The 15,088-nt window shown below is 42.4% G+C and overlaps 1 protein-coding gene across 1 annotated transcript; it reads right to left on the bottom strand.

The window, feature by feature from the left end:
- Positions 1–1,487: 1,487 nt before the first annotated feature.
- Positions 1,488–14,869, bottom strand: LOC111237132 (NACHT, LRR and PYD domains-containing protein 3-like; the record flags this gene model as incomplete). Its single annotated transcript, XM_022766108.1, has 9 exons — positions 14,838–14,869; positions 14,065–14,239; positions 10,295–10,527; positions 8,168–10,067; positions 6,408–6,581; positions 5,350–5,526; positions 4,991–5,167; positions 2,867–3,045; positions 1,488–1,567 (listed from the first exon to the last, which is right to left on the bottom strand). Coding segments are annotated over exons 2-9 (3,051 nt in total), but the record flags the coding sequence as incomplete, so codon positions are not given.
- Between the last annotated feature and the right edge of the window lie 219 nt (positions 14,870–15,088).

Here is a 15,088-nt window from a genome sequence, read left to right as displayed (position 1 = left end):
AGTATAGTAAGGCATAATAATGTCATAGTATAGTAAGGCATGAAAAGTCTTAAAAACTTCATAGTATAGTAAGGCATAAAAATGTCCTAAAAAGTCATAGTATAGTAAGGAATAAAAAGTCATGAAAAAGTCATAGTATAGTGAGTAAGTCGGTAAGTCGGAGTCGGAGTATAATAAGGCCTAAAAAGTCAAAGTATAGTAAGGCATGAAAAGTTTTGAAAATATCATAGTATATTAAAGCATAAAAATGTCATGAAATGTCATAGTATAGTAAGGCATAAACAAGTCATAGTATAGTAAGGCATGAAAAGTCTTAAAAAGTCATGGTTATATTAAAGCATAATAAGTCATGAAAAAGTCATAGTGTAGTAGGGCATAAAAATGTCACAGTATACTAAGGCAAAAAAAGTCATCGTATAGTAAGGCATAAAAAGCCATAGTATAGTAAGGCATAATAAGTCATGAAAAAGTCCCAGTATAGTAAGGCATAGAAACTCATAAAAAATCATAGTATAGTATGGCATAAAAACGTCATAGTATAGTAAGGCATAAAAAGTCATGAAAAAGTCACAGTATAGTCAGGCATAAAAATGTCATAGTATAGTACGGCATAAAAACGTCATAGTGTAGTAAGGCATAAAAAGCCATAAAAACGTCATAGTATAGTGAGTCACAAAAAAGTCACAGTATAGTCAGGCATAAAAAAGTCATAACGTCATAGTATAGTGAGGAACAAAGAAATCGTAGTATAGTAAGGCATAAAAACGTCATAGTATATTAAGGCATAAAAAGTCATGAAAAAGTCATAGTATGGTAAGGCATGAAAAGTCTTAAAAACGTCATAGTACAGTTAGGAATAAAAAGTTGTGAAAACATAGTAATGGAAGGCATAAAAAAGTGATAGTATAGTGAGGTATAAAAAGTCATAAAAACGTCATAGTATAGTGAGGCATGAAAAGTCATAATAACATCATAGTATAGTGAGGTTTAAAAAAGTCATAGTGTAGTAAGCCATAAAAAGTCATAAAAATGTCATCGAATAAAAAGCCATAAAAAGTCAGACTATAGTAAGGCATAAAAAGTTACAAAAACATCATAGTATAGTAAGGCATTAAAAGTCAAATATTCATAGGACAGTATGCCATAGAAAATGTGCCTTTGCATGTAATAGTTTTTTAAGTCATAAAAATCAAACACAGTACAGTTAGATAAAATAAAATTTTTATTAATCACTTGGCGAGAAATTTGCGTGTTCACAGCAGCAGGAAAACAGCACAGATAGAAATACAACACCAAACAAAACAACATACAACAAACAAAATCGGCAAACAACTGGTCAAAACAACAAATGAGGAAACACCTGCACATGTATTTAAAGCTTCTGAAAAAAATCAAACATTATGTAAAGAGGCATTAACCAAATGACCACAACAGGTATTTAAAGTGTTCAGGTGTCTCAAGTGTCCAAAGTAGATGTATTGACAAACACATAATTCAAATGTCTGGGTGGATGGTGGGGCATTGGTGCTGTTGTACAGCTCGATGGCTGTTGGCACAGAGGAGCGCCTCAATCACTCCGTCTTACACTCTGCTGGAGCTCATCACAGAAGAAATGGGAGGGGTTGTCTAGGAGATTTTATTCCCTCATCCTCCTGCCGACCCCGCCTCCAGACTGCTAAATAACAGAGTTGGCGTTCCTCACCAGCTTTTTTAGTCTGTTGGTTTCCATAACCCTGATGCTGCTTCCCGAACACACCACAGGGAAGAACAGCACACACTTTCCTATTAGTCTTATTTTGTTGATCTGAATTTTTAATTTGCAATTCTGAATCTTTTAGTTTTTATGCTGCCTTTGGTGTTTCCTCTGCTGTTGTGTAAAGCACTGTGTTATGTTATGAAAAGTAATGAAGTCTGACTGATTGATTCAAAGATATGTCAAAGTATACAAATTCATCAAAATATGCCACAATATGAAATTAGTGTATAATTGTTAGCATGTTCCAAAATGTCCATTAAAAACGTCAGTGTAATGAGTCAGAAAATCTTATATATAGTTTGCGCTAAAAATGTGCCAAACATTGGGATATCAGAAAAAATGTCATTGCATAACATGCCATAAAAATGTGCTCTAAAATAGTTGTGTCTTAATATGACATATAAAAATGGAACACAATAAAGTATGTCAATAAATAAATAAATCAAGGATTAGTGTGACATTAAAATGTGAGTTAATTAAAGATGAATTAAAGCAATGATACTTGTTGACTCTACATTATAATGGACAGCCTGTCTGAAAACACGTCACATGTCTATTTACTCACTGACAGAGCTGTTGGTCACAACATTAATGAAGAGATGGAGGATAACAACAACATGTTCCTCCTACAATAATATCTCCTAAAGTTCAGCTGAAGAACACGAGGCTTCAACCGTCTGAGTCAAACTCATCTTCAGAGTTAAAGTCATTTTACACTGAAAGTCCCTCTTTGTGAAGCTCAGACTGTTGAGAGCAACACAAACAGGAAGTGTGTGTTTCAGCACTGAGAGTCATCTCCACTTCTTCTGATTCCTCTGTCAGTCACTGCTGGATGAAGCTCTCCTCTCCTCTTTACTCTCTGTAGACAGATCACCTCCAGCTGTAGAGAAGAAGAAGAAGAGCAGAGATGATGAATCTCAGAGACTTCAGCAGCTGTCAGTCAGTGATGCAGCAGGGACTTCAGTCCTGTTCAGACCAGATGTGCAGCAGCTGTGTAGCGTAGCCTGCTTCCTCTCAGCTCTCATGTTAACGTGTTGGAGTGAACACTGAGCTGGAAGCTCACAGACCTGAAAATATTCAAACCAAACCTCTGGACAGATNCCCCCACTGACCTCAGAGTCTCCAGTCTACAGTCTGGACTCTCCATGAGATCATGCAGCTCCTTCACTCCTGAATCCTGCAGGTTCTTGTTGAGTCTCAGGTCCAGTTCTCTCAGATGGGAGGGGTTGGACTTCAGAGCTGAGGCCAGAGAAGAACAGCTGATCTCTGACAAACTGCAGCGCTCCAATCTGAATAAAGAATAAAAGAAGTAGATTAAATGATTGATAATGGATCAGATATGTCCTAATCAATGATCTTTGTCTAAAATGAGTAGAGGGACTTTGTCCTTCTGTTATTGTGGATCATCATCATGTCAGCCTTCTACACACATCATCCAAATGTCAGCACAACATTCATACACCTCTTCATGTCAACATAGATTCATCAGCTGCTGCTGACCTCAGAACAGTCTGTCAATACAGAATCAATATCTGATCAGACACGTTGGACTAAAAACTGACTACAACACTTTGATTCATGACTGAACTGGATCATTATATTCTCATTTGTATATTGTCAGTCTGGGTCACTATTAATATTATACTCTTACTTTGTGAAATCCTGCATGTATGTTATGTTAAAGGACCTTGCCCTGCATATTCATATAGTTTGTATCAGAAAGGATATAAGTCGTGTATTTGATAAACATATAAATATGGACATTTCTTTAATAATAACTTAAGTAATTACTCTGTGTTCTGTTGCTAAGATACCAGTGTCTGATGGTGATTTACTGTTATTCCAGACTGATGGCAATACTGAGTGTCCAACAATAAACCCTGCTGGAGCCTGAAGCAGATTGATAAAGAATTACATCTCCTCACCTTCCTTCCTGTGTCCTGACCAACACACCATCCTGCTTACTGCTAAAACCCTAGAGGGAGCTGGCCCTATCCTTTCACCTCACAAACAAATATCAATCTGTCCATTTAGGAAGAATGTGAATCAGTTTCACCTGCTTTGGTGCAAAGGAAAGTGACAACAGGTGCAATGGAGGCAAAAGCAAGACAACCTCCAAAAGGGAATGGTTTTACATGTGGTGGCCACAGACAGTTGCTCTCTCCTGATCCTTCCTCACTGATTCTTCTCTAGTTTTGTGTTTTGCTGGTGTCCTTGTAACTACTGGGAGCATGAGGCGGGACCTGCAGCACAATCAGGTTGCACAGGTAGTCCAGCTCCTCCAGGATGGCTCATCCAAACGTGTGATCACAAGAAGGTTTGCTGTGTCATCACAATCTCAAGAGGATGAAGGAGATACCAGGAGACCGGCCATTACACGAGGAGAGCTGGACCGGGCCGAAGAAGAGTATCAACCCAGCAGCAGGACCGGTACCTGCTGCTTTGTGTGAGGAGGAACAGGAGGAGCAGTGACAGAGCCCTACAAAACAACCTCCAGCAGGCTGCTGGTGTGAATGTGTCTGACCAAACTGTCAGAAACAGACTCCATGAGGGCGACATGAGGACCTGATGTTCTCTAGTGGGACCTGTCATAGCCAAGCACCGTGCAGCTCCACTGGCATTCACCAGAGAACACCAGGATTGGCAGGTCCGCCATTGGTGCCCGTTCTCTTCACAGATGAGAGCAGGTTCACACTGAGCACATGTGACAGGCGTGAAAGAGTCTGGAGACGCCGCCGTGGTGAACATTGTGCTGCCTGTAACATCATCCAGCACGAGCGGTTTGGCCGTGGGTCAGTGATGGTCTGGGGAGGCAGATCCTTGGAGAGTCTCACAGACCTCCATGTCATAGCCAACGGTACTGGGTTAGGTACTGGGATGAAATCCTCAGAGTGACTGTCAGATCTGACGCTGGTGCAGTGGGCCTGGGTTCCTCCTGGTGCAGGACAACGCCCGGCCTCATGTGGCCACAGTGTGTAGGCAGTTCCTGGATGATGAAGGCATTGATGCCATTNACACACACACACACACACACACACACACACACACACACACACACACACACACACACACACACACAGAGAAGAGAAGAACAACTGGAAACATGAGACAACAAATATTTAAAATGTTGTTCATTCATTAAATCAATTGATTCAAGTTCTGTGTGAAGATAAATCAGCTTCAGTTGTGGGATAAAGATATAAGATCTACAACAGTAACAGTCAGTGAACTGACCTCAGAGTCTCCAGTCTACAGTCTGGACTCTCCAGAAAACCACACAGACCCTTCACTCCTGAATCCTGCAGGTTCTTGTTGTGACTCAGGTCCAGTTCTCTCAGATGGGAGGGGTTGGACTTCAGAGCTGAGACCAGAGAAGAACAGCTGATCTCTGACAAACTGCAGCCCTCCAATCTGAATAAAGAATAAAAGAAGTAGATAAAATGATTGATAATCGATCAGATATGTCCTAATCAATGATCTTTGTCTAAAATGAGTAGAGGGACTTTGTCCTTCTGTTATTGTGGATCATCATGACTCAACACAACTTTCACATCACATTCATCTCAGCACACAAATAAAACATGGAGTCTGACCTCAGAGTCTCCAGTCTACAGTCTGGACTCTCCAGAAAACCACACAGACCCTTCACTCCTGAATCCTGCAGGTTCTTGTTGTGACTCAGGTCCAGTTCTCTCAGGTGGGAGGGGTTGGACTTCAGAGCTGAGGTCACGACTTCACAGTGAGACTCTGAGAGTCCACAACCACTAAGTCTGTGATCAGAGAAAATATGAAATCTGTTAGAATAAAATCAGATTTAATTCATAATAAAAATACAGTTGATGTCAATCTTGTTTCCATTTTGCCTCCAGTGAGTTTTCCTCTGAGCTCTTACTCTTAGTGGCTGCTGGGAGACACCTGGTGATGTCTCCAGGTGTGTAGCCCTTGAGACAGGTTTGTTTTAACCCCTGATACAACATTTTGAAATTAAGCCACACCTGAACATAAAAAACATGTTGACTGATTTTGGAGAGATGGAAGAACATGAATTCCAATCCTACCTGCCTCCATGTCCCACACTTCCCTCAAGCAGAGTTTCTTCTTTTCTACACTTTCCCTCCTCTGCTACCGGCCCTGCTTTAATTTGGTTAGTGTTGCAGTCTGAAGGTCTGTGGCTTCAAATGATTGTGCCATAAAAACAGAACAGTCATTTAGAACTGTTTTCAAGAATAACTTGGAAATAAATTGGAACCATAGAAATCTTTTATTTTTCCAGAAATCTCAAATCTGAAGTTGTTGTTCATAATCATCACTTATGTGACTTCAGCTTGGTGAAATGTTTGTGTGGAAGGCAGATGCAGCTTCTGTCAAATTCAAATCAGCAGCAGCAGAAGATCTGTGAGTCTGTGTTTGATTTTCATCAAGTGTCTTATTTTAAAATTAAAACAATTTTAAAAAATGATGCAACTTCTCTACTGATCTATATCACAAACATTACAACTGGTTTCACCTTCTTCTTGTAGTAATAACAACAAAGAGTCCTTTGTCTTCTCCAGTTTACTGTTTAAATCCTCAACCAATGAAAAACTGAACCTTAAAACATTTGAACTGAATACAGACACAAAACCACAACAGCTCCAGTCAGTGAACTGACCTCAGAGTCTCCAGTCTACAGTTTGGACTCTCCAGTGCAGCAGACAGAAGCTTCACTCCTGAATCCTCCAGGTCGTTTCCAGTCAGGTCCAGTTCTCTCAGATGGGAGGGGTTGGACTTCAGAGCTGAGGCCACGACTTCACAGTGAGTCTCTGAGAGTTCACAATAAGAAAGTCTGTGATGAGAGAAAATATAAGATCTGTTAGAATAAAATCAGATTGAATTTGTAATAAAAATACCGTGGATGCATATGATGACACAACACGATGATGTGATGAACATCTGCTCTTCACATCTGGGGTTCAGCTCATCTTCTCTCACTGTGTTTGACATGAAACAATAATCCTCATCACTCTCTCAGACCTGCAGAGTTTTAATGTGAATCTTTGTTTTGCAGATGAAGGAGGGAAAATGACGTCACGTTTATTCTTCATCATGTGATTTGATCCAGAGTCAGAATGAAGACATGTTGTTGAGAAGAACATTTTTACTGTCCACTGTTTTTAAACTGACTCCAGAACATTTCTTCTGAGTTCAGCTCAGTGAACAATTCAATCTAATCTGTGTTTGCTGCATGGTTTTCACAGACTGTCATCAGGAAACATGACGTTGACCTTTGGTGTGTATAAGAAGGCTGAATCCTCCATTCTGCTCTGATATACTCAGACCTGTGTTCCTGTCTGAAGCTGAACATTTCCTGATACGACTCCTCTACAGCAACAAGAGAGAAAACACCTGTGACTTTCTGTCTCATTGAACACAATATATGGAAAGACTTTAAAGCTCCACCATGACACTGAAAAGACTGTTCAATAATCAATAAATCACACTCTTGATCAGTTCAATACACTCAGGTTTAAATCTCCACTCTTGGTCTGGTGTGACCAGTAGTTTATGGAGGCTCATGTTAATGTGTGTGAACTTTAAATAGATGATGTTGGTAAATGACAGGACTGAGTCACTCACTGATGATGACTTCTCTCTACCTGTGCAGCTGTTACATTATGTTTGATCATGAACCATTATCCCATCAGTGTTTGTTGTCACCACAGCTGCTGCTGTTCAGAGAAACTCACACACTCACTGTGGAGAATTAAACAGTGGAAAGTAGCAGCTTTAATTAGAGCAGACTGTTTTTGTGTCATGTGATTTAAAGGGAGGGAGGCTCCCCCGAACATCCTCCATGCTCATCATGACTTCAGTCATCTCTGGAAAATGATTCAGGTCTTAGACAAACTTCACTAAACACCTGCTAGAACCTGCTCATCACAACTTTACTGTGTCTGTGCTTCACTTCTTTCTAACTCTTCAGACTCCGCCCACACTGACTCAGGTGAGCTCACCTGAGGACATTTATCAGACTGCACACAGCTCCCTCTGGAGACACTAAAGGTTCATGTGCAGTCGTACTAACCAACACCTGGAAACACCTGGAAACACACTGAGGTGTAAGATCAGTGGAGTCCTGCTTTAATTTGTTTCATCAGGTTTGAATAAAACCAAAAGTCAAAACAACACAGAACAAATAAATGAAGCATCTAATAATTAATACAAATAAACAAAATAACTGTTTTAATTCATTTAACAGCAACAATCACAACCAACTGAAGAATCTACATGTTGGAGCTCACAGCTTTTACAACACCTCCAGAAAAAAACACAACTTCATGAGAAGAAATGAAAACTGTGTTTATCTGAACTTGATTCAACCACTAATCTAATCCACTGATCAATAATTATAATGATCATGTCTGGACTCACCCAGCCTTTCTGCAGTTCCTCACAGCTGGGATCAGTCTCCGTCGTCCCTCCAATGATGTGTTGTACTTCTTCAGGTCCAACTCCTCCAGAACCTCCTCTGACATCTGCAGCATGTAGGCCAGAGCTGAGCAGTGGATCTCAGAGAGTCTCTTCTCTGATCTGTTCTCTGACTTCAGGAACTCTTGGATCTCCTGATGAACTGAGTGATCCTTCATCTCCATCAGACAGTGGAAGATGTTGATGCTTCTGTCAGGAGAGATATCATCTCTGTTCATCTTCTTCAGGTTGTTGATGGCTCTCTGGATGGTTTCTGGACTGTTCTCTGTCTGACCCAGCAGACCTCCTAAGAGTCTCTGGTTGGACTCCAGAGAGAGGCCATGAAGGAAGCGGACAAACAGGTCCAGGTGACCATTTTTACTTTTGAGGGATTTCTCCATGGCTGCCCTCAGGAAGACATCCAGGGTTAAATCAACATGTTGTTTCCCCAGGAAGTTCTCCAGGACCTCTGTCTTCCTGTTGGTGTAACAGTGGAACATGTAGACTGCAGCCAGAAACTCCTGAACGCTCAGATGAACAAAGCAGTAGACTGTTTTCTGGAAGATCACACTCTCTCTTCTGAAGATCTCAGTACAAAGTCCTGAGTACACCGAGGCCTCTGTGACATCGAGACCACACTGCTCCAGGTCTTCTTGGTAGAACATGATGTTTCCTTTCTCCAGATGTTCAAACGCCAGCCTCCCCAGCTTCAGAAGAACTTCCCCGTCAGCCTCCGTCAGCTCCTGTGGACTCGTCTCACGTCCCTCATGGTACTTGTTCTTCTTCCTCTGTGTCTGAACCAGCAGGAAGTGTGAGAACAGGTCAGTCAGGGTCTGGGGCAGCTCTCCTCTCTGGTCTGTGGTCAACATGTGCTCCAGAACTGTAGCAGTGATCCAGCAGAAGACTGGGACTTGACACATGATGTGGAGGCTCCTGGACGTCTTGATGTGTGAGATGATTCTGCTGGACAGCTCTTCATCACTGGATCTCCTCCTGAAGTACTCCTCCTTCTGGGCGTCAGTGAAGCCTCGTACTTCTGTTACCCTGTCCACACATGTAGGAGGGATCTGATTGGCCGCCGCAGGTCTGGAAGTTATCCAGACGAGAGCCGAGGGAAGCAGATTCCCCCTGATGAGGTTTGTCAGCAGCACGTTGACTGATGACTCCTGTGTGACATCAGACACAACCTCCCTGTTGTTGAAATCCAGTGACAGTCTGCTTTCATCCAGGCCGTCAAAGATGAACAGAACTTTACAGACAGCGAGCTGCTCTGCTGTGACCTTCTGTAATGTTGGATGGAAAACATGGAGCAGCCTGAGAAGACTGTACTGCTGATCTCTGATCAGGTTCAGCTCCCTGAACGAAAGCAGAACCAGCAGACTGACATCTTGGTTCTCCGAGCCCTCTGCCCAGTCCAGAGAGAACTTCTGCACTGAGAAGGTTTTTCCAACGCCAGCGATGCCATTGGTCAGAACCACTCTGATGGGTCTCTGTTGGTCAGGTGAGACTTTAGAGACGTCTTCTCTCTGTTGGTCAGGTGAGACTTTAGAGACGTCTTCTCTCTGTTGGTCAGGTAAGACTTTAGAGACGTCTTCTCTCTGTTGGTCAGGTAAGACTTTAAAGATGTCGTGGCACCTGATTGGAGCGTCATGGAGGGTCTCCATCTTGGAAGTTGTCTCCAGCTGCCTCACCTCATGTTGGGTATTAACCTCTTCACTCTGTCCCTCTGTGATGTGGAGCTCAGTGTAGATCCTGTTGAGGAGGGTTCCACTTCCTGTTCCATCAGTTCCTTCAGTCACATGTTCACATCTGCTCCTCAGACTGATCTTATGTTGATCTAAAACCTCCTGCAGACCACTATCTGCTGAAAGAGAAGAGACAACGTCAGACTGAAGAAAGAGAATCTGAGAATCTGATGATTATTTTCATCAGCTGCAGAAAAACTAAAGACAACAAAGAAAAGATTTTAATGTTGTGGTATTTATAATCATCTTAAATGTCGATGCTGTGTGATGTAACAAATGACTCTGTATAAAACAACAGGTCCTGGTTTCAGAATGATGACATCATCATACAGATGTTCAGTCTCACTTTGTTCAGTGCTGGTCTGACTGGCTGTCTGCAGTCCAGGTCTTGTTCTGGGTCTTTGTCCACACTGGGGACAGGAGGAGTCTCCTGAAGAACCAGACTGGTCCCAGTATGAGGTGAAGCACTTTCTGCAGAACCAGTGTCCACAGCTGGTAGAGACTGGATCCTTCAGGACGTCCTGACACAGAGCACAGCTGGACAGCTGCTCCTCCACAGAGACACCTCTCCTCTTCTCTCTGTGAAGACATTTCTTTATCACTAACATGTCACTGTCACAGGTCGACATCTGTGTTCTGATTGGTTTGCAACCTCAAGAGGGCGGGGCTTCAGTAACATGAGCCAGCCTGAGGGCAGAGACCAGAGGAGGAGAGAGAGAGAAAGTAGAGGAAGACGAGTGGAGAGCTGAATGAAGACCTGGTCCTTTTCAAAATAAAAGTGTCTCTGTATCTGCTGCTTGAATCTTTACTGTGACTTCAGCTTCAAGGCTCAGACGTGTAAATCATTAAAGTGTCACCTCCAACATGGAGACACTGTGTTTCTTCTCTGTCCTTCTGTTCACTGACAGGTCTACAGACTGGTGGAGCACACACAGCTGTTTTTATGAAATCAGCTGATTGTGGGCGTGTCTGAATCCATCTATGGGAACTGTGGAGGTGGCGATCAGGCTGGTGTTGGTGCACCAACTCTCACACTGACTGAGGTTGATGAAACAGTAACATGAGGACGAATTGTTGGGTCTCTGTAAATAATATTATAAAGAGAAGGTCTAGACCTGCTCTATTTGGAAAGTGCCTTGAGATAACTTCAGTTGTGAATTGGTGCTATAAGAAGAAAAGAAAGAAGGAAAAGAGAAAGAAACGCTGTGCTTTATAAATCTGATGAAAAGAGTGTGTGTGCATGTTTCTGTCTCTGAGGTTTGGTTGTGAACCTACACAGAGTTTTATGGATGTGGCTCCTGGTTTCTCCCTGTTTCCTTCACGTTTCTAATAACTGAATCATCTTCAGCTCAGTTTACAGTAGAAACAGTCTCTTACTGTGAGTCTGAGGGTCCAGGTTCATCACTGAAGACTGGAGGATTAAGCTCTTTGGACCCATCACTCTTCATAGACGGACAGATGGATCCTGGAGACTCTGCTCTCAGTCTGTGGTTCTGACCTCTGCAAACACAAACATGTTTTTATTCATTTCACATCGATCACTGATCAATTCTCTGATTACAGAGGCATTGTGGGAAGTCTACACTGACGTCACCATCCAGCACCACACACTGCACTGAAGGATGGAAGCAACACACCAGCATCCATAAACACTGTTGTGTCAGTCAGTCATTAAATGTGTCGGTCTCCAGCTGTTGATGACCTGTCTCACATCAGCTCTAGAGAAGCAGAGTGATACAAAGGTGAGAGGAGAGGATCAGAAACTGCCACTGCTCAGCATCTGTATCCTCAACCTCAGCTCCACTGTGTCAACATCTGGATGTACCTGGTCAACAGTCCTCCTCCTGCAGCCCAGGGAAAAGAGACATGAAGACAAAACATCAGGACTAAAACAAACAGCTGCTGATGTGTCTGCTCTTCTTCTCCATATTGATCCTTTCCCTTGAGTTCAGCTTCATCTCACACAAGGAGGCCTCTGTGTTTCTGATTATTGTGACTACAGCAAACACCACATCCTGCTGCTGCTTCATCTGTCCATGACACAACTTCACTGACAAACACAGTGGACAAACACACAGTGTGGCAGTTACATCTGCAGACACATGGTAAAGACAGTCTGGTGTGTCATTAAAGGAGCATTCATTTTTGTTCTTGACAACAACAGTGTGTTCTTCCGTCTTTCAACTCTTCCCTCCTCTGTCTGTGGCTCTCAGCTCTGAGCTCATTGGTTCCTGCTGAAGACGTGAATCTGTAAAAACTCCCCTTTAATTACTGGCCTCTGTAAATCAGTCATGTTCATCAGCTGCAGGAAAAATATGATCTTTGATCAGATCATTTCACAAGAAACAAGCAGCCAGTATCAACACACTGATAAGACAGAAGAACCAGGAAGAAATTATTTTCTGTTCCAGTGACGTCGACTGCAGCAGCTCAACACACTGAACACTGTTACAGAGACAGTTTGGAGGTTCACAGGTCTGTAGCAGGTCTCTTACTGTGAGTCTGAGAGTCCAGGTTCAGTACTGAAGTCTGGAGGTTTTTCTTTGGACCAGTCTCTCTTCATCGACGGATAGATGGATCCTGGAGACTCTGCTCTGTCCTCCTCTTCCTCCACACAAACACTCATCTTCAGGACTTCAGTCAGTCTGAGAGGGAAACCAGTAACACTGACTGTGAGATGAGACACACACACACACTTTAACAGAGTGTACAGTATAATAACCCTGCTCAGTTTTCATGTGTATTATTCAGCTCATTACAGTGTCAAGTCAAACTGATGATTGTGACGCAGTGAACTGGAAGTGCCACACCTCATGTTGTTCCCTCCTCTCCTCTCAGTGTCTTTGTGTGGACAGAAGTTCACTGTGACTCTTCTTCCCTCCACAGGGACAAACTGACTCTGAGACTTTGACAGTAAAATAATAATAATGTTTAAACACTCACCTGCGTCAGTCTTCAGTTTCCCTCCTTCTGCTCCGACAGTTAAAATGGCATCTGAACTCTGAACACCCGAACTTTGAACACTTTCATCTGCTCCTCCTCTCTGCAGTTACAGGAAATCACCTGAGTCTGTCTGTGGTTTATTCTCCCATTAGAGTTCAGAAAGTCTTCTGACGTCTTCACTAGTGTTTTAGTTTTATGCCACAATCATTTAAATTCATTTTCCCTCATCGGTCTTCCCTCAATTCTCCATAATGACAAAGTCAAAACAGAATTCAAGACATGTTTACAAATGTATTAAAAAGTAAAAAAGTCACTATTAACCGCCATATATTTATTTTCAAATCATCTGCTGCCTTAGAATTAACATTGAATAAGTGTTTGAGCAAATGTTTAGCCCTGAATCTGGCTCCTTCTACGTTGACTGACTGTACTAGTGAGTCATTTAGATTTTCTGGAGGAACATTAATCATTAAGATTGATTGACTAATTGGAAAAATAGTCGATGGACTAATCTATAGAAAAATAGTTGTCAGTGACAGCCCTGCATTGTGGGAAGTCTACACTGACGTCACCATCCAGCACCACACACTGTACTGAAGGATGGAAGCAACACACCAGCATCCATAAACACTATTGTGTCAGTCAGTCATTAAATGTGTCGGTCTCCAGCTGTTGATGACCTGTCTCACATCAGCTCTAGAGAAGCAGAGTGATACAAAGGTGAGAGGAGGCTCATGTTTAAAAAACTCTGCCACTTTCTGAAACAGCTGCTCACTGTAGTTTCTACCAAACAGACTAACTGTGCACAGTGAAGCTCATCATTCAGCCTGTAAAAGTCTTCATCTTGCAAAGTCTCTGAACTCTGTTAGATCCAGCTCATCAAGGTTCACCAACACACTGCTCCCTCCTTCTGTAGCTGCTTCTCTCCTCCACCACGGCCCTTTAATTACTGAACTCTGTAAATCAGTCATGTTCATCAGCTGCAGGAAAAATATGATCTTTGATCAGATCATTTCACAAGAAACAAGCAGCCAGTATCAACACACTGATGAGACAGAAGAACCAGGAAGAAATTATTTTCTGTTCCAGTGACGTCGACTGCAGCAGCTCAACACACTGAACACTGTTACAGAGACAGTTTGGAGGTTCACAGGTCTGTAGCAGGTCTCTTACTGTGAGTCTGTGGGTCCAGGTTCAGTACTGAAGTCTGGAGGATTGTCATTTGACTTGTCACTCTTTGTCGATGGACAGATGGATCCTGGAGACTCTGCTCTGTCCTCCTCTTCCTCCACACAAACACTCATCTTCAGGACTTCAGTCAGTCTGAGAGGGAAACCAGTAACACTGACTGTGAGATAAGACACAAGAATCAGGACAAACCAGTCTGTTCTACCGTCACACCCAAAAATACCAAACAAAAACTAGAATTACTGCTTCGCAGTTGTATGCCTCCGCCGCTGAGACTAGTTTTAAATTACATCCATGTTTATCAAGGGTCGCCAGTGAGGTCACCTTAACCTTTGACCACCAAAATCTAATCACATAATCTTTGAGTCCAAGTGAATGTTTGTGACAAGTTTGAGGTTCTGTCAAGGCGTTACTGAGATATCATGTCCACGAGAATGGGACGGACGGACAGACTTACTATGTATGACTCTTCTTCCTTCCACAGTCCACAGGGACAATCTGACTCAGACACTTTGACAGTAAAACAATAATGTTGGGGCATTAAGTGGCGCAGTGGGTAGAGCAGGTGCCCCATATGTAGAGGCCACGGTCCTCGCCACAGTCGGTTTGAATCCTGCATCGGACGGCCCTTTACTGCATGTCATTCCCCCTCTCTCTCTGCCTCCCCATTTCCTGTCTCTCTCTACTGTGCTATGATAAAGGCATAAAAAGCCCCCCCAAAAAAATATACAAAACAATAATGTTGTGTTAACACTCACCTGCCTCAGTCTTCAGTTTCTCTCCTCCTGCTTTGTCCAGTTAAAATGGCATCTGAACCTACTGAACACCTGCAGTTTTAATGACTCCTCCCCTCTGCAGTTACAGGAAATCATGAGTCTGTGTACCTGTGTATGTTGTTCACCAGTTACAATTTATTTAAATTAGTTTCAATTTTCTAACTGTTAAAATTAAAATTAATGTGCTTTTAATTAATCAAATCTAACTTACTGTTGTTGTTTTTTACAGAATA

This window comes from Seriola dumerili, unplaced genomic scaffold (genome assembly GCF_002260705.1).
Source record: "Seriola dumerili isolate Sdu_G_001 unplaced genomic scaffold, Sdu_1.0 BDQW01000811.1, whole genome shotgun sequence".
NCBI classification, from domain to species: Eukaryota; Metazoa; Chordata; class Actinopteri; order Carangiformes; family Carangidae; genus Seriola; species Seriola dumerili.
This window is presented reverse-complemented; position numbering and strand designations above follow the sequence as displayed.